General features: G+C 47.8%; 1 protein-coding gene across 1 annotated transcript in view; it reads right to left on the bottom strand.

Moving 5' to 3' along the window:
• Positions 1-1,453: 1,453 nt before the first annotated feature.
• The window catches only part of GATA4 (GATA binding protein 4), a 56,045-nt gene continuing 38,085 nt past the window's right edge, over positions 1,454-19,413 (bottom strand). Inside the window, exons 2-6 of the mRNA XM_063123760.1 lie at positions 11,128-11,294; positions 7,696-7,821; positions 5,640-5,727; positions 4,781-4,947; positions 1,454-1,909 (exon numbers count right to left, since the gene is read on the bottom strand). Coding sequence (XP_062979830.1) covers positions 1,730-1,909; positions 4,781-4,947; positions 5,640-5,727; positions 7,696-7,821; positions 11,128-11,294 — 728 coding nt within the window. The 3' untranslated portion in view covers positions 1,454-1,729. The remainder of the gene's footprint in view (positions 1,910-4,780; positions 4,948-5,639; positions 5,728-7,695; positions 7,822-11,127; positions 11,295-19,413) is intronic.

Below are 19,413 nucleotides of genomic sequence, written 5' to 3'. Positions count from 1 at the left end.
CGCAAGCATCATAAGCCTGATGTATTCCTTTGCTTGCCTGTGAACCCTGCTGGAGAGGACATCTCTAATGATCCATAGGGTGTCCCCCCGCCCTCACCCACCCACTTCATGGTGGCTCCTCTTCAAATTCTGCTTGGCCAAAATCAAAACATTTTAGGGCGGTAGAAAGGCCGTCTTTCAGCTCCATGATAGGTGAAGAATTGTAGAACGGTTGCTTCGAAAAAAAGAAGGAAAAAATAACATTTGTTGTTAGGAATTGGGTGGGGTGTGTGGATAATCAGTGATGGGAATGCGATTAAATTAACACTGGCATGCTGCAGGCAGCCGTAAAATGTCCGGATCCACACGATTCCTGTGCAGTAGTGGAATCCACCAGCCGTGAACACAGCTATGTCTGAAGCTGGAACCTCACGCTTCTGTTCCAGAGCTTTCTAAAAGTTCTCAAGTCTCTCCCAGATGCTTTTCCTGATGTCTTCAGACTCAGGGTTTATTGCTACACACCTTTTTTTTTTCTTTTTTTTTTTAACCTTAGCCCCTTTTTAATTTTTTTTTAATTTTTTTATTATTATTTTAACCTCAACCCCCCCCCCTTTTTTTAAAAAAAAAACCAAAACAACAACAACTGGGTGTTTTGTTGTTGTTGTTTTTATATATTTTTTCAACCTTAGCTTATTATGAAAACACAGTACTTGGTTTGAAAAGAAGAAAGAGAACAGTCACCAGGAAGGAAGTAGGACGCGTGACGGGCCGCTTGTCATAGAATCTCAGCCAGTCGCTAGTTTGTGCGAGAGGCCGTTTGGCAATCGAATGGGGAAGAGAGAGCGAGGGCCCCGATCCGCTTCAGCAACCAGCCTGCTGCCTAGACCCATTGCCATCAATGCTGTGCATCTGTATCCCTCCTTTGCCTCTGGGATTAGCAACTAGGTATCGCCACCCAGAGAGCCGGATTTTTAAACAGGCTGCTATTTGCCAACTTGGGTGGGGTGCTGGTCCGTGTCTTATCAGCTGCCTTTATTTTTTTGGACCGCAACCCATATTTAATGGGCTGGTTCAAGACATCTATCCATCACTTCATTACTGTTTTTCAACTCTTGGTGAGTCATGGCTGAACAGGTGAGAAGTCCTATTGTGTGCCGGTGATGTTGGGCGTGATGGAAGTTTCACTGGAGGTGTTACATCTGTTCATGGCCGTCTCTTGCGCTCTCTCTCTCTCTCTCTCTCTCTCTCTCTCTCTCTCTCATCCTCCCATCCTCTTCGAATGGACCAGGAAACCGAATGGATGGCAAAAGTCAAGAATAGTGGTGTAACGTTGTTGTCCAGGCAATCAAAGTCAAGGTTTTTCGGCCGCTCCTTTTAAAAAGAGTCAGGGCAGAATCCTACATATGTTGAGATAGAAAAAAAGGCCTACGATTCCCAGCATTACCAGTCAATGCTGGGAGTTGCAGGCCTTTTTTTAAAAAAAAATCTCAACATGTGTAGGGTTGTGCCCAGCTTGGCGGAGGCTTCCCGGAGGTGGATCCAGAGGTGTTGGACAGTGTTGCCTTCAGAAAAGCGACCTCCAAAGCTCGATTTAGAATGGTTCTGCTACGACCGGCATCGACGCCGTCAAGAAAGAAGGCGGAGAAATAAGCAAAAAGAAAACCCAGGGGAACCACCTGGCTTCGTTGGGATTGTGGCAAGCTGTCTTTGTATCCTGGGCCCAACGAGCCTCGCGGAGGGTGGAAGACGTTTATGATATGATATCTCCGTTGCTTTCCCCCAACACCATGCCGTTCCAGTGCTCTTGCCTGGAGCCAGACTGGGGAGACTGGCTGATGGTTGACGGGTAAGCCTGCGGGGAAATTTTCATGGCCGACATGGCGGAGTGAAGAGTAGGTGTGTGCCCAGCCATCGCGGCGATTGAGAATGCCTGTCGGGCAGGAGAAGACAGAAGAAAACAGATGATCAGACAATAGAAGATGGCTTCCATGAGGATTTCATTTTGTCTATAGAACCTGCCGTCCCATAAGCAGTGGGCACACCCATGATGGTGTGACGCAGCCTTCGCCAATCTGACACCCTGCAGATGTGTTGGACTACTGGTCCCATCATCCCCAGTGAGGATGATAGGCATTGTACTCCAACACAGTGGGGAGGACTGGTGAAGTAGGTCTCTGAATTTCATTGACTCTCTGGGGCAGTCGAGATGCTGTACTCTAGATATGTTGGAGTACGACTCCCAGAATCGCCCAGCATAGCCTGGGTGTTGTAGTCCCAACAAAATTGGAGGGCTCCAGGTTTTGGGAGGGCTCCTAGAAAGGGCTCCTAGGGAAGGCAGCCCTAGAGTTCCTCAGAAACTTATTGGCATTCCACTAGGAGAAGACCTGTTATGGCGGGCAAGTAAGCTTGCCTGCTGCCTTCCCCGTCTCCCCACACTTTCTGTGGGGGGGGCACAGAGCTCTGATTGTTGCAGCTAGTGGGGGAGGTGGGTGGACAATGGGATCAGAGAATGGTTAGGTGGTGAGAAAGCAAACCTTTTCGCTCATTCCGTTGGGCAGAACCAAGCCGCACGCAAGCTGCCAGACTATGAAGGACTTTCCCAAAGGAAAACTTGTTTGCCATTACGGATAGCGCAGGGCCTTTTTGGCGGTGGCGCCAAGGATTTCGAGCAGCCTTCTCCATGAGTGGGCAGTCACTTCTGCCGCTTGGTCTTGTAGGGCGGAGGGGGAGTGCAAGGCACACCAAAGATGGTTCTCCTAGAACCATCTTTGTCACTTGAGGCTCAGGTGGCCTCGGTGGCACGGAGTGCTTTCTACCAACTTCGGTTGGTGGCCCAGCTACGCCCCTATCTGGACAGGGATAACCTAGCTTCAGTTGTCCATACTCTGGTAACTTCCAAATTAGATTACTGCAATGCCCTCTACATGGGGCAGCCTTTGAAGACGGTCCGGAAGCTGCAGCTTGTGCAAAATGCGGCGGCCAGATTGATAGCTGGAACAGGGAGGTTTGAGCATGTAACACCGATTCTGGCCCGCTTGCATTGGCTGCCTATATGTTTCCGAGCCCAATTCAAGGTGCTAGTCTTAACCTATAAAGCCCTACATGGCTTGGGACCACAATACCTGATGGAACGCCTCTCCCGACATGAACCTACCCGTACACTGCGCTCAACATCTAAGGTCCTCCTCCGAGTGCCTACTCCGAGGGAAGCTCGGAGGATGGCAACAAGGGAGAGGGCCTTTTCAGTGGTGGCCCCCCGACTGTGGAATGATCGCCCCGATGAGGCTCGCCTGGCGCCAACATTGTTATCTTTTCGGCGCCAGGTCAAGACTTTTCTCTTCTCCCAGGCATTTTTAACAGCATTTTAACAGCATTTAACAACGTTAAGTTTGTTTTTAATGGACCCCACAATTGTTGTTTTTAAATGGATACTGTTGTTTTTATACTGTTTTTATGTGTGTGTGTGTGTGTGTGTGTGGTTTTAAATTGTATACTTTTAATGTTTACTATTTTTAAATGTTGTAAACCGCCCAGAGAGCTTCGGCTGTGGGGCGGTATATAAATGTAATTAAATAAAATAAATAAATAAATAAATAAACTCGAAGATCACTTCACTGGCTGCCAATTAGTTTCCGGACGAAGTATAAAGTGATGGTTATTACCTTGGTTTGAGTCCAGGTTACCTGTGGGATTGCATTTCCTGTACATCCCAACCCGCACACTTAGGTCCTCTGGGAAGAACTTACTACAGTCAGCCAAATTTAGGCTGACAACTGTTACCCAGAGGACCTTTTCTTCTGCCGCTCCCAGACTGTGGAAAGGCCTGCCGGAGGAGATTCGTCAACTTAACGCTCTCTCCGAGTTTAGGACGGCTATAACGACTTATCTCTTCCGGCAGGCCTACCCAGTCAAATTTTTAATATATTTGACTGTTATTTTAATATTGAATTAGTTTTATATATTTTAATCAGTTTTATGTATTTTATGGTATTTGTATTTAATGTTCCCTGCCTCGATCCAGAGGGAGAGGAAGGTAAGATATTATTATTATTATTATTATTATTATTATTATTATTATTATTATTATTACTACTACAACAACAACAACATAAGAAGAGCCCTGATGCTGGATCAGACTGAGGGTCCATCTCATCCAGCACTCTGTTCCCAAAATGGCCAACCAGCCGTCCACCAGGGATCCACGGTGCAACAGCACCCTGCCACCCATGTTCCCCAGCAACTGCCTCAGATACGGGAGGTAGCACATAAACTTCAGGGCTAGTAGCCATGGATAGCCTCCTCCTCCAGGAATTTATCCAACCCCTTTTGAAAGCCATCCAAATGGGTGGCCATCACTACATCTTGTGGTAGTGAGTTCCATAGTTTAACCATGCGCTGCAGGAAGAAGTCCTTCCCTTTATCTGTCCTTAATGTCCCACCAATCAGTTTCATGGGGTGACCCCATTGGGTTCTAGTATTATGGGGAGAGGGAGAAAAATGTCTCCCTGTCCACGTTCTCCACTTAAAGGTGTTTTTCCCCCAAAAGGGCTGCAATGTTCTGTTGATCAGATGAATTGATCAGAAACATTTGTGATAGTGAACTTGTGGTAGTGAAACTTGTGGTAGTGAACCGCCCAGAGAGCTGTGAACCGCCCAGAAAGCTTCGGCTATTGGGCGGTATAAATAAAATAAAAATTAAAAAATTAAACATCTAAAAAGGCAGCCTTGGTCAGCAGTTGAGCTCCGGTCATTACTCAATTGAGGCTTGTTTATATCTTTCCTCTGACAGCCTCTTCCTCACCTGAGGAACAGGGCTCAGGTGCCCGTACTGAGATGAGCTCTCCGGTTCTGTCTTGATGGGGCGCATTTCACCGGGGGCAGCAGTGCTGCTGCTGCCGTTGCTGCTGGTGGTGGTGCTGGTGGTGGCCGAGCTAATGGCTGAGGTAAGGCTTCCGTTACTGGCTGATCCTGGGTGTGGGGTGGGAAGGAGAAAAAGGAAACACCATTGAACCTTTCCTAACAATTGGTCAGAAAACAGCCGTGTGGGGTGCTCTTGCCATCGAAACCAAGAAGCGCTCAGACTTTATCTAAGAGGCAGCAAAGACGAACCCTGACGGATCTTCCTTGGGAGGGCGTTTCGGAGCCGTGGTGCCACGACCAAGAAGGCCCCGTTTCTGGGGCTCCCCACGCGATCGGTCGTCACGATGGCACAGAGGGGAGAGCCGTTGAGGCAGGTCAGATAGCCTGGTCAGATCTAGTTGGGAGGTTGATGGCCCTTCGTGGACGCAGGTGTGAGATCGGTGGTTTTGCAAAGACAGCCTCCCCCAGCTGAGGGGGTGTTGTGGACTACAATTCCCATCAGCCCAAGTCAGCATGGGAAATGGTTGGGGACGATGGGGAGTTGTACTCCAAAGTACACCAGGTTATGGAAGGGTGATCTACATAATAATATCAATCCTCTACATATAATCATCACCGACTCTGGATAATCATCATCAACCCTCTTAGGGGGTTTTGGTAAAAGAATATCCCAGTTAAAAAGCAGAACTTCATTCAAACTGGATTTAGGCATTGAAATGTGCCTTGTTTTACTGCCACGATTTAAGTTGTAACCAGATAGATGTGCGAGTATGATTTATTTATTTTCAAATAGTACTCACCTGCAAGAAACTTGGATTTGTTTAAGATCTTTGGCTTACGCTTCCTGGTTTGGATCCCTTCTTTTCTCATTGCTAAGGGCCTCGGGACCTAGGAAGATGCAGACCAGTTTTGCTATGACATGCACATACTGGAGGTAGCACACAGCCATCAGGACTAGTGGCCACTGATAGCCACCTCTTCCAGGAATTTATCCAACCCCCCTTTTAAAACCATCCAAACTGGTGGCCGTCATGACATCTTGTGGTAGCGAGTTCCACAACTTAACTATGCACTGTGTGGAGAAGTCCTTCCTTTTATCTGTCTAGAATCTCCCACTCAGCTTCCGGGGATGACCCCAGTACTGGCAGCTAAGAAGCTGTGGTCTCCCTACGGCCTCCCTATCTTTTTAGATTTGAGTGGTCAGCCTTCTTCGCAGATGGTGAACATGGTTTGTTCTTAACAGCTGCGATGAATTTTTTAATAATTTGTATTTAAATCAAAGTTTTGTATCAGGAGAGGTCTCTTTCTTTTTAACACTTTTAAACATGGTAAAGGCCTATGGCTATACACAATGATAGATAGGCAGGCAGGCAGGCAGACAGATAGTGAGAGAGGGAGAAAAATGTCTCCCCGTCCACATTCTCCACACCATGCATAATTTTGCACACCTCTGTCATGTCTCCTCTCACTCATCTCTTTTCTAAGCTCAACAGTCCCAGAGGTTGTAACCTTTCTTCGTAGGGGAGTTGCTCCAGCCCCTCGGTCGCTTTAGCTGCCCTTTTCCTAAAAATGTTACGGATTGCCCATTCCCTGATCTGGAAACCGGACTGCGTAGACCTTCCACAAGATGTGGACGACAGGCATCGAGGCCTGTGGCGGTGGGGGGTGGGCGGCAGGTATGGTCCTGGTATGACCTTCATGACAACCGTTCATTGTGTGAGGTGGATCACCCTGAAGGGGGATCCGGTGCTATATTGATGACAATTTATGCCCACCTTTGGATGACCACAGACATCAGGGTTTCACTGACCAGCAAAGATCCGGGTCATTCCTCTTGTCATTGCCCCAGCCTTGCAAATAAGATGCATGTGGAGCAGGGTATGGAATCAACAACTCTCTCCTCTCTGATAAGGACCTAAGAAGTGTCCTGATGCTGGATCAGACCAAGGGTCCATCTAGTCCAGCACTCCGTTCACACAGTGGCCAAACAACCATCAGCCAGGGACCAACAAGCAGGACATGGTGCGACAGCACCCTCCCACCCATGTTCCCCGGCAACTGGTGCACACAGGCTTACTGCCTCGGATACTGGAGATAGCACATAACCATCAGGGCTAGGAGCCATTGACAGCCTTCTCCTCTAGGAATTTATCCAACCCCCTTTTAAAGCCATCCCAATTGGTGGCCATCACTACATCTTGTAGTAGTGAATTCCATAGCTTAACTCTGCGCGGTGTGAAGAAGTCCTTCCTTTTATCTGTCCTGAATCTCCCACCAATCAGCTTCATAGGATGACCCCACTGGGTTCTAGTATTATCCACGTTCTCCACACCCATGCATGATTTTGTATACCTCTATCATGACTTCCCTTAGGCCACAGCTAGACCTAAGGTTTCTCCTGGGATCATCCAGGGTTCGCCCCTGCCTGAGCACTGGATCCCCTGTGTGTCACCTAGATGAACAGGTTTGACCCCTGGACGATCCAGGGATAAACCTTAGGTCTAGCTATGGCCTTAGTCTCCTTTTTTCCAAAATAAACATAAGAACATAAGAGCCCTGCTGGATCAGACCAAGGGTCCATCTAGTCCAGTACTCTGTTCACACAGTGGCCACCAGCCATCGGCCAGGGACCCACAAAGCAGGACATGGTGCAACAGCACCCTCCCACCCATGTTCCCCAGCAACTGGTGCACACAGGCTTACTGCCTTGGATACTGGAGGTAGCACACAACCATCAGGGCTCCTTCCTCCATGTCCTTCAGCCCTCAACAAGAGAGAGCAGTCGCCTGATGCCACAGGGACTCTGTCCCCCATGTTACAGAGAGACTGCCAACGGCCTTGTGTTGCTGCTCTTACCCTGTGGAGCTTCATGTATAAACCGCAGGCGTTGCAGACCGGCTCGCCTTCGGCATTCCTGCGCCACAGTGTTGTCGTAGAAGTTTGGCAGTTGGCGCACGAGAGGCCGATCCGACGGGTAGCCGACTGTGGGAACAAGAGTCCAACGTGAGAACAGCTCACTGTGACCGGTGGCCCCGGGCAAACCGGTGCCGTTCCTTAGCTGTAAAATGCCAACGAGTCTCAGGGCCGCGTGCATTCCGTGAAGCTGCCAACGTAGGATCTCGTTACCAGCATCTGAACCCCTCGGCTTTCTTCCTTTCTTTTAACGAACAGGTTTCTAGTCCATGTGGTTACAGAGAGAAAGATGAGAGCACGCGGAGAAAGCCTGGTGCAATCCCCGATGTGGGGGTGACCAAGCAGGATTGTTAGCTTGGGGGTTCTCCTAGAACCATCTCTGTCACTTGAGGCTCAGGTGGCCTCGGTGGCATGGAGTGCTTTCTACCAACTCCGTTTGGTGGCCCGGCTACGACCCTATCTGGACAGGGATAACCTAGCTTCAGTTGTCCATACTTTGGTAACTTCCAAATTAGATTACTGCAATGCCCTCTACATGGGGCAGCCTTTGAAGACGGTTCGGAAGCTGCAGCTTGTGCAGAATGCGGCGGCCAGATTGATAGCTGGAACAGGGAGGTTTGAGCATATAACAACGATTCTGGCCCGCTTGCATTGGCTGCCTATACGTTTCCGAGCCCAATTCAAGGTGCTGGTTTTAACCTATAAAGCCCTACATGGCTTGGGACCGCAATACCTGACGGAACGCCTCTCCCGACATGAACCTACCCGTACACTGCGCTCAACATCTAAGGTCCTCCTCCGAGTGCCTACTCCAAGGGAAGCTCGGAGGATGGCAACAAGGGAGAGGGCCTTTTCGGTGGTGGCCCCCCGACTGTGGAATGATCTCCCCAATGAGGCTCGCCTGGTGCCAACTTTGTTAACTTTTCGGCGCCAGGTCAAGACTTTTCTCCCAGGCATTTTAACAGCATTTAACAACGTTAAGTTTGTTTTTAATGGACCCCAGAATTGTGGTTTTTAAATGGATACTGTTGTTTTTATATGGTTTTTAATGGTTTTTAAATTTTGTATACTTTTAATATTTACCATTTTTAATTGTTGTAAACTGCCCAGAGAGCTTCGGCTGTGGGGCGGTACATAAATGTAATAAAATAAATAAATAAATAATAATAAATAAATAAATATTGCCAGTAGTAAAAGGTTGGGGGCTTCAGGTCTCTGTCAAGACCCAGGTCATTTCTCCAGGGCTTCCCTGACTAGGATTCTGCCACTATAACCCATCTCTCCCACCCGCCATATTCTTGTCACTTTGTCAGGGATAGTTAAGGCACTGCTGTGGGGGCCTTTTTAGCTGTGTGAGTTGATCTCTGTCAGCGTTCTCAGAGCTGAGATGGAGGAGTGCCTCCACTCCCAGCAAGCCTCCTGTTTGCCTTGGCCTTGGCAGAGAAGCTGTCTGTGAGGAGTTGATAGAGAAAGGGTTAGGGTTTGCAGAAGGATCGCCCAGACTGAAGCATCATCTTGGTGGGCTCAGCAGTGCCGTCCTGCTTGGACACCGATTGTAACATTCCAGAGGCTGAACAGGCCCAAAGCCAGGATCTCTTCTCGATCCTCCCAGAGTGCAGGACAAGTGACAGGGCTCAAGTGACAGGAAGCCAGATTCCGGCTGGACATCAGGAAAAACTTCTCGACTGTTAGAACAGTACGACAATGGAACAGTTTACTTAAGGAGGTGGTGGGCTCTCCCACCCTAGAGGCCTTCAAGAGGCAGCTGGACAACCATCTGTCAGGGAGGCTTTAGGGAAGAATCATAGAATGGCAGAGTTGGAAGGAGCCTACAAGACCATCGAGTCCAACCCCCTGCTCAATGCAGGAATCCACCCTAAATCATCCCTGACAGATGGTTGTCCAGCTGCCTCTTGAAGGCCTCTAGTGTGGGAGAGCCCACAACCTCCCTAGGGAACTATTCCATTGTTGTACTGCTCTAACAGTCAGGAAGTTTTTCCTGATGTCCAGCTGGAATCTGGCTTCCTTTAACTTGAGCCCGTTATTCCGTGTCCTGCACGGAATAGTCCTCCGATCGTGTCCTCCGATTTCTGCATTGAGCAGGGGGGTTGGACTCAATGGCCTTGTAGGCCCCTTCCAACTCTACTATTCTATAAAAGCCTTGAAGACCACTTCTAATTAAATCTTAGCTAAAAAGACCCTACACCAGTGTCTTAACTATCCCTGACACGCTTCTATCCGTCTCCCAAATCATTGCCCTAATGTTTCAAGTAGGGCTGTGCGGGGGGACCCCAATCTGCCTTGGAGGCCGGTTCGGAGCCCCCAAAGCAGCCCCGATCTGCCTCGGGGCTGCTTCAGGGATTGCCTGACTCAACTCGGCACAGAAACCAAGGCGAGATTTGGAACCTCGGAAGCGACTCAGACATTTCTAGGTGCCAGCTGCGCAGCCAGTACCCAGAAAAGCCTCCCTTTCCGCCACCTCACTTCTGCCAGCCTCCATCACCGGCAACGCAGGTAAAAATAAAGCGAGGCGTGGTTATTTTTACCTGCGTCGCCAGCGACAGAAGCCGGCAGAAGTGAGGAGGCGGTAAGTAAGGCCCACCCGCTGGTGCTCTGAATCGGCCTGAGGCAACCTGAAGCTTCAGAGCCAATTGGCTTCAGGGCGCCTCGGGCTGAGCCGGAACTGCCTCGGAACCGAGCCAGGCCAAATCAGATCGGTTCGGATTCGGTGCCTCGGCCCGAGGTGGTGCATAGCCCTAGTTTCAAATCATTTGGCGGCTTGAAGACAGAATAAATTACATGAGTTAAAAGTCAACTCCACCCTCTGCATCCACTGAAAGGTCTTTTGCTTTTTCAAATGATGCTGCCCTTTCATTCAGTACATGGAACTGAAATAATTGCTTATTTTTCTCCCGTTCGCCCCTTTCATGCTCTCCTTCCCTGCCCTTCCTTCCTTGTTGTGCTGAATTTTAGATTATGGTCTCCGTGGGGCAGAGACCTGCCCTCTTGGACTCTGTGCTAACAAAACAAGAGATCATTGCACCAGGCTTTCTCTATGCGCTGTCCGTGTTAACAAAACTGTTAACGGTAAGTCAACAAAACAAAACGTGCATTTGGGATTTCTGGATATGGAATCTGGATTTCATCTGGCTGCTTGATGTTTGAGAACACCACAGGACACTAAAGAAGACCTGCAAACTGGGGGGTATACTCCAGGAATTTTTTTTAAAAAATAAAAATACGTGGCACAGATATGTACAGATGTGCTTTTTCTGCATAACTTGTTCAGCTGGCCTTGGGTCAGGGTTACTTATGGGGAGGTGGGATGTAGCCGATTGCTAAGCGGAGACCCAGCGGACCCTCGTGTTTCCTTACCAGCCTCCTCTGGGGCTTGATGAGTGGGCGGTTGATGCCGTTCATCTTGTGGTAGAGCCCGCAGGCATTGCACAGGTAGTGACCGGTGCCGTCTCTCCGCCACAGCGGGGTAGACATGGCCCCGCAGTTGACACATTCCCGGCCTTCAGTGTAGTCGTCAAAGAACTCTGCAGACAAAGAGAAAAGGAAATCAAACACTTGTTTGAAAATGGGTCGTAATAGACCAGCATAGTAGTCAGAGTAAACACATGCTTTGAAGAATCTCCCAGTTTCAATCGCTGGCTTACGGAGGCCAAAGGATCTCTGCTATCGGAGCTGAGAAAGGCCTCTGTGGGCCTGAGCTGCAAGCATTCCCAAGACAAATGGAATAGGATCATAGAACAGTAGAATTGGAAGGGGCCTCTAAGGCCATCGAGTCCAACCCCTGCTCAATGCAGGAATCCACCTTAAAGCATACCTGACAATGCTTGTCCAGCTGCCTCTTGAACACCTCTAGTGTGGGAGTGCCCACGATTTCCGTAGGTAACTGGTTCCACACTAGAGGCCTTCAAGAGGCAGCTGGACAACCATCTGTCAGGGATGCTTTAGGGTGGATTCCTGCATTGAGCAGGGGGTTGGACTCGATGGCCTTGTAGGCCCCTTCCAACTCTGCTATTCTATGATTCTATGACTGTTGTACTGCTCTAACAGTCAGGAAGTTTTTCCTGGTGTCCAGCTGGAATCTGGCTTCCTGTCACTTGAGCCCATTATTCCGTGTCCTGCATTCTGGGAGGATCGAGAAGAGATCCTGGCCCTCCTCTGTGTGACAACCTTTCAAGTATTTGAAGAGTGCTATCATGTCTCAGTGGTCTGACTCAGAATACAGCAGACAGTTTCATTCAGCACCCGACACCCAGGTTTTTGCCAGGGCAAGCTACAATACCAACCCTATATATGTGTGAATAACTCCAGCATAGGAGTGCATTTGGAGTTGTCACATGTGAGACCTGCAATAAAAAGTTGCAGTATGGAATGCTCCTGCTCAGCGTTATGGCCGGCCAGCTAGCCATGAGACTCTATTCCCTCCCCAGTTTTCTTTGCCACCCATGTGCCACGTCCTAGTCCATGCTCACTCTGGACTTGCAGGCCTCACTGAACCGTTCAGGGTTCCCTCACTTTATTAATTTATTTATTATAGTGCTTTTATTCTGCCCTTTAGCCAAAAAGGCTCTCAAGGCAGCTTACAAAAATATGAGACTCTGCAAACGATTTGTTCTATTCTGCAGATTTTGGGGTTCCCTCCATGGGAAATGGCCAAAACCATTTCGGCTACAGGAAGGATTCACGTTAGTTCCTGGATGTGACCACTAGAGGGAGGCCTCACCCCAGTCTATGCTGGAAAAATGACACAGGTCTGTCCTATTTAGCCCAGTAAATCCCAAGTGGAGAGTTAGCAACGGAGGTGGGTGTGAGATTTGAACCCAAGCCTTCCCCTGCTCAGTTATGGCTGTCTAGGCATATTTTTCTAATGGTTAAATGCAGAATAGGGAAACAGGTCGTTCTTCTGCATGGCAATCGGTGAAATGCAATTTTGCCAGCAGTAGGGTGACCATATGGAAAAGAGGACAGGGCTCCTGTATCTTTAACTGTTGTGATGAAGAGGGAATTTCACCAAGTGCTGCATGCGTACAAATAACCTCTGCTGAAATTCCCTCTTCTTCACAACTGTTAAATATATAGGAGCCCTGTCCTCCTTTCCATAGGGTCACCCTAGCCAGCAGGAACTTGACTAAAGCATAAATCTATGCATGATTAGGCAGGAAAAAGTCTTATAACTCTGGGAGTTGTAGGCCTTTTCTTTTTTCCCTTTGGTCTAACCATATCTAGGATTGCCTCCTAAAGGACTTAATGGCTCTCGAGGGTTTCAAATGCTCTGAATGAGCAGTCTAGGAGAGGGATCCCTACACGAGAGGGGGAACCATTTGGCAAGTTGAAATTAGATTGAGGGAGAGCACAAGAGAGTCGAGGAATATGCAACTTTGGGACCTGTGGATCTAATTTAAGCAAGAGCTGTGGTTGGGTCTGCCAACTATATCACTATTTATTTCTATCCCGCCCTTTTCCCTCCAAGGAACCCATGACAGCTTACATGTGGGTCCTCCTTTCTATTCTATCCTCACAACAACCCTGAGAGGTCGCTTAGGCTAAGAGTCAGTGACTGACCGAAAGTCACCCCGCAGGCTTCATGGCCGAGCAGTGACTAGAACCCGGATCTCCCGAGTCCCAATCCAACCCTCTAACCACTAAGCAATACTGCTTTAAAGCGGCTGCTCCAGATATTGTCTTATTTGGGCGTCCTGGGACTCTTAAAAGAAGCAAGGATCTTGATGCAAATTAACAGAATCTATCAGAACTATCACAGACAGTGTCTCTGATTTTGATCAGAGCAATGGTCTCGGAGGGAGAGGTTTTTCATTCTTTCCCCTGCCATTGGTTCTGCTAAGAACATCAGAAGAGCCCTGCTGGATCAAACCAAAGGACCACATAGTCCAGCACTCTGTTCTCACAGTGGCCAACCAGCTGTTGGCCAGGGATCCACAAAGCAGGACATATTGCAACAGCACCCTCCCACCCATGTTCCCCGGCAACTGTGGCACACAGGCTTACTGCCTCTGATACTGGAGGTGGCACAGCCATCAGGACTAGAAGCCATGGATAGCCTTCTCCTCCAGGAATTTATCCAACCCCCTTTTAAAGCCATCCAAACGGGTGGCCATCGCCACATGTTGTGGTAGCGAATACCATAATTTAACACTGCGCTGTGTGAAGAAGCCCTTCCTTTTATCTGCCCAGAATCTCCCACCAACAAGCTCCATGGGATGACCCCAGGTTCTAGTATTTGAGAATACTAGAATCATAGAATAGCAGAGTTGGAAGGGGCCTACAAGGCCATCGAGTCCAACCTCCTGCTCAATGCAGGAATCCACCCTAAAGCATCCCTGACAGATGGTTGTCCAGCTGCCTCTTGAAGGCCTCTAGCGTGGGAGAGGGTTAATGCAGCCCAAAATAGCATTTGCCTTTCTTGCAGCCATATCGCACTGTTGGCTCATATTCAGCTTGCGATCTACAACAATTCCAAGATCCTTCTCTTTTGTAGTATTGCTGAGCCAAGTATCCCCCATCTTGTAACATCTTGTTTCTATTTCCTAAATGTAGAACTTGGCATTTATCCCTATTAAATTTCATTCTGTTGTTTTCAGCCCAGCACTCCAGCCTATCAAGATCACTTTGAAGTTTGTTTCTGTCTTCCAGGGTATTAGCTATCCCACCCAATTTTGTGTCATGTATGTACGCCGCTCTGAGATCTTAATGATATAGGGCGGGAAATAAATGTTTTAAATAAATAAACAAACAAATAAATAAAATGTCACACACACACTCCAAAATCGCTGTTAGATTTGCATCCGGGAAAAACAAAAAACAACTACAGGTATATTACATGCACCTGTCCTTTTTATGCAGAACATCTAAGAGCCGCTTTGGAGACCGATTTCAATCGGGGGAAATTGTGCATGTGGAAAAAAGGGTTCCCTCTCTCCCATGCTCACGCTTGACACACACACACTCAAAATTAGACACACACACACACCCCAAACCCCCATCTGCTTTAATGATAAAGAAAAACACTGGGAAAACTGATCCCGAATTTTCACATCACATCGGTTTTATCCCTAATTTCAGCCATGGGGATGAAAGGATACAGCTTCAGGTGATCAGCGGATTTGCTGGGGGTGTGGTGGTGGGGGTGCCTATTTGCCTCCAAATATAGCTTGTATATATTTTAAGTAAAGCAAATATTTCCCAGGTGGTCTAAGTTCTCCATGTTTTCCTTCCTCTCTATAACACTGTTGCCACTGAAAATCCTCCTAGCTAGGGAGGACAAGGCAAATAACAAACATGGTGGAGCAACCTGTGCTTCCTTTGTGAAGGGAGATTTTATTTATCTTTGCAGAGTGTGCTTTTCATAGTTCTGTGTTGTGCTTTATTATTCTCTCTCCTATTCAAGTACTAGACTGTTGGATTAGGTTCGGTGATTTGCACGGTTCTATTTGGTATTGTATTTACTGATATTTTAAGTATGTATTTATCTACCAAGCACCACTATGACTGCTCGTAATTATTCCTCTCGAATTTCTGGAACACTGCTGTTACATTTACCGTGGTTCATTTTGGTATGTTGTTGTAGATTATATTTACTGCTGTGCGATATGGCTGCAAGGAAGGCAAATGCTATTTTGGGCTGCATTAATAGAAGTATATTAGCCTCGTGTGGCGCAGAGCGGTAAAGCAGCAGTTTCTGCAGCTGAAACTCTCCCCACGGCCTGAGTTCGATCCCAGCGGAAGCTGGTTTCAGGCAGCCGGCTTGGGTCGACTCAGCCTTCCATCCTTCCGAGGTTGGTAAAATGAGTACCCACTTAGCTGGGGGAAAGGTAATCACGGCCGGGGAAGGCAACGGCAAACCACCCCGCTATAAGGCCTGCCAAGAAAACGTCAGCAAAAGCTAGCATCCCTCCAAGAGTCAGTAATGACTCAGTGCTTGCACGAGAGGTTCCTTTCCTTTCTAATAGAAGTATAGCTTCCAAATCACGTGAGGCACTGGTTCCTCTCTATTCGGCCCTGGTTAGGCCTCATCTAGAGCATTGTGTCCAGTTCTGGGCTCCATAATTCAAGAAGGACGCAGACAAGCTGGAGCGTGTTCAGAGGAGGGCAACCAGGATGATCAGGGGTCTGGAAACAAAGTCCTATGAAGAGAGACTGAAAGAACTGGGCATGTTTAGCCTGGAGAAGAGAAGATTGAGGGGAGACATGACAGCACTCTTCCAATACTTGAAAGGTTGTCACACGGAGGAGGGCCAGGAACTCTTCTTAATCCTCCCAGAGTGCAGGACACGGAATAATGGGGTTGGACTCGATGACCTTGTAGGCCCCTTCCAAATCTGCTATTCTATGATTCTATGATTTACTATGTTGTGAGCTGCTTTGGGCAGTTTTGTGGGAAAGGATCATACAAATAAGTAGACGGCAAGAGTAGGTGATAACAACCATGTGACAAGCAAAACAGGAAAGCTCACAAAGGCAGCATTGATTGAAATAGGTTCAGATGAGCTTTCTTTATTTCACACACACACACACACACACACACACACACACACACTCCAGACTTCAGTCTGCTTTCTGCTGCGGAGCTTGGCTTGATCTACATCAAGTCAGGGCCAGTTCACAGATTTTCTGTAATTTTTAAGTTGTGCAAATTACATCTGAATTTTGAGCAATTTTTTGTAAATTCTGATCACAATTTGTGCAAATCTCTACTGGCACAAATAATGGCCTCACACACACACACACACAAAACAAACACAAAAAATTCCTGGACTTTTGGGGAAAACCCACAGCTCAGAGACAAACTGAGGCACACTGTGGAACTCCATTCGGCAAAGAAAAATGCATTTCCCAGCAACGGGTCGGTCTCTCTCTCTCTCTCTCTCTCTCTCTCTCTCTCTGACACACACACACACACACCAGGGCCCGATCTACACCAAACAGGATATGACACTTTGAAAACGTTTTGAAAACTATATGGAGTGTGTCCTGGGTCCCAACAGTTGTCACTACTGTTATAAACTTTCCATGTGGAAAGGAGGAGAAGGCTCCTGTATCTTTTAACAGTTGTATAGAAAAGGGAATTTCAGCAGGGGTCATTTGTATGCATGCAGCACCTGCTCTTCATCACCACAGTTAAAGTGCAGGAGCTATACTAGAGTGACCAGATTTAAAAGAGGGCAGGGCACCTGCATCTTTAACTGGTGTGATGAAGAGGGAATTTCACCAGCTTCCCCATATATACAAATATAGGGTGACCATATGGAAAGGAGGACAGAGGTCCTGAATCTTTAACAGTTGTATTGAAAAGGGAATTTCAGCAGGTGTCATTTGTATATATGGGGAACCTGGTGAAATTTCCTCTTCATCACAACAGTTAAAGGTGCAGGTAGCCTGCCCTCTTTTAAATCTCGTCACTCTAGTATAGCTCCTGCTCCTTTAACTGTGGTGATGAAGAGAGGGAATTTCACCAGGTTCTCCATATATATAGAAATGACACCTGCTGAAATTCCCTCTTCTATGCAACTGTTAAAGATACAGGAACCCTGTCCTCCTTTTCATAGGGTCACCCTATATAAACCATTTTAAAGCAGTAGTGTAGATCCTGCCCAGGAAGAACTCTGCCCCATAATAGTTTTCTGCTCATTATGGGCACAGATCATGAAATATGAACAATCCGTAAAAAGCAAGGACTCGTGGAGGGGAACTCATGCTAAATGAAAGCTGGCGTGTGGCAGAGAAAGCGGAGGGGAGGAAAACGGGGTGTCCTTGCCGCCTGCTTTGTTCTGGATTTATATGCAGCACACGCTGGAGCCACCTGGAACTTATCATGTGGGAACAGAGGGGCTGTTTGTGCCGCGTACTGGAATACGGAGACAGAATTTATATAATGTCCAGGGCCGGGTTGATAAGCTTTGGAATTTTTTTTTTGGAAGCGATTCAGCCTCGGCCATGCCAGACAGAAGCTGGAATAGCTTGCAAAGCAGACACTAAGAAAACTAGCTGAAGAATGGAGGATTAAAAAATAATAATACAGATCTTGGCTCTGGGAAACTCCAATAAATCAAACCTTGCCTCGACAAGTATGATGGAATCAGCTACTTCTTTTTTCCCCGAGTTTGGGGTAAACCTGGCCTGAACATTTGGTGAGCCTCCAAAATGGAAACTGCCCACCAGTCAGTGGCTCAGGGTGTGTGTGTGTGTGTGTGTGTGTTTTGGCATGCCTGCAGGGCCGGCGCCAGACTATATTGCGCCCTAGGCAGGCGCGTTCTGAAACCCCCCCACTCGCTCACTCACCGCCCCCTCACTCCCCTGTCCGCTCACCCGCCGCTCCCGCCTGCTCGCCGCTCCGGCTCCCCCCTTGCTCACACGCTCTAGCTCCCCCCATTGCTCGCCCGCCCCCCCCCACTCGCTCGCTCACTCACCGCTACGGCTCCCCCCTTGCTCGCCCACTCACCGTCCGCTCCCTCCCGCTCCCGGCTTTGAAGCCAGGATGCTGGGGTTGGGGGGCGGGGCAGAGGCTTTGAAGTGGCGCGCCTGGAAGTGGCTTCCTGGCGCGCCGTACTGAAGCCTCCGCCTCCAACCCCAGCATCCTGGCTTCAAAGCGGGGTTGGGCGGAGGCTGGGGCGGTGGCTTTGGAACAGCACACCTAGAAGCCGCTCTAGGAGAGCAGCTTCCGGGTACGCTGTTTGGCGCCCTCGTTTGCTTGGCACTCTAGGCGGCCGCCTGAGTTGCCTCTATGGCAGCACCGGGCCTGCATGCCTGGAACCGCATACAAGGGCATTTTTCTAAGCACTTTGCAGGCCACAATCCGGAGCTGGTGGGAATCGTGATTGGCAGGTCGCGAAAAGTGCAGACCTGAGCGTAAACGTTAATAGGTTGGTTAAGCTTGCTGCCTTTCAAAATGGGGTGGTCATCACAGGTGGTCTCGTAGCTTAAGCAGCTTCATGTCCTAATTCCCTCCACCACCATCATTTTTAAAATAAATAAATAAAACAAACGTAATCTTATTTATTTATTTATTTATTTATTGCTTTTCTATACCGCCCAATAGCCGAAGCTCTCCGGGTGGTTCAGAGTGACCACTTATTCATCACCAAGAGAGAAGACAAAAGAGGTTTTTTAAAATAAAATAAAATAAAAATATGCACAGGCTCATTTACATGTATAAATGAAAATGCAGAAATCATTGCTATAATTAAAATAGGTTGGGGGGGGGGGTTTGGTTGTGTTTTTTTGCCTTATCTGCTAAAAAGCTATCAAAGCACTGCACAACAATTTACCAAGAGAGAGGACCAAAGTGGAGAGTTTTTTGTTTTGTTTTGTAAAAGCATGCACAGGCTCATTTATGTGCATCCATGCAAATTTAGAACTCACGCCTACAATTGAAACAGACTTTTTTTTAGTTGTATCTGCTAAAAAGCCATAAGGCGGTGCACAACAATATAAAACAATAAAATCTTGCAACAATAAAAACAGGAACAGTAAAAAAAGACCACCTAAAAACTTCGGCTATTGGATGGTATAGAAACGCAATAATTTAATAATACGTATTTTAAAAGGGTAAGTTGAAGGGGGGAACAGATGGAGATAATGAATAAAGCGTTCTTTGGAAATACTGGAATTTCTTTCATATAGAGGAAGGTG

Source organism: Elgaria multicarinata, chromosome 4 (genome assembly GCF_023053635.1).
Source record: "Elgaria multicarinata webbii isolate HBS135686 ecotype San Diego chromosome 4, rElgMul1.1.pri, whole genome shotgun sequence".
NCBI lineage: Eukaryota > Metazoa > Chordata > Lepidosauria > Squamata > Anguidae > Elgaria > Elgaria multicarinata.
Note: the sequence above shows the minus strand (reverse complement) of the source record. Positions and strands in the feature narration are given on the sequence as shown.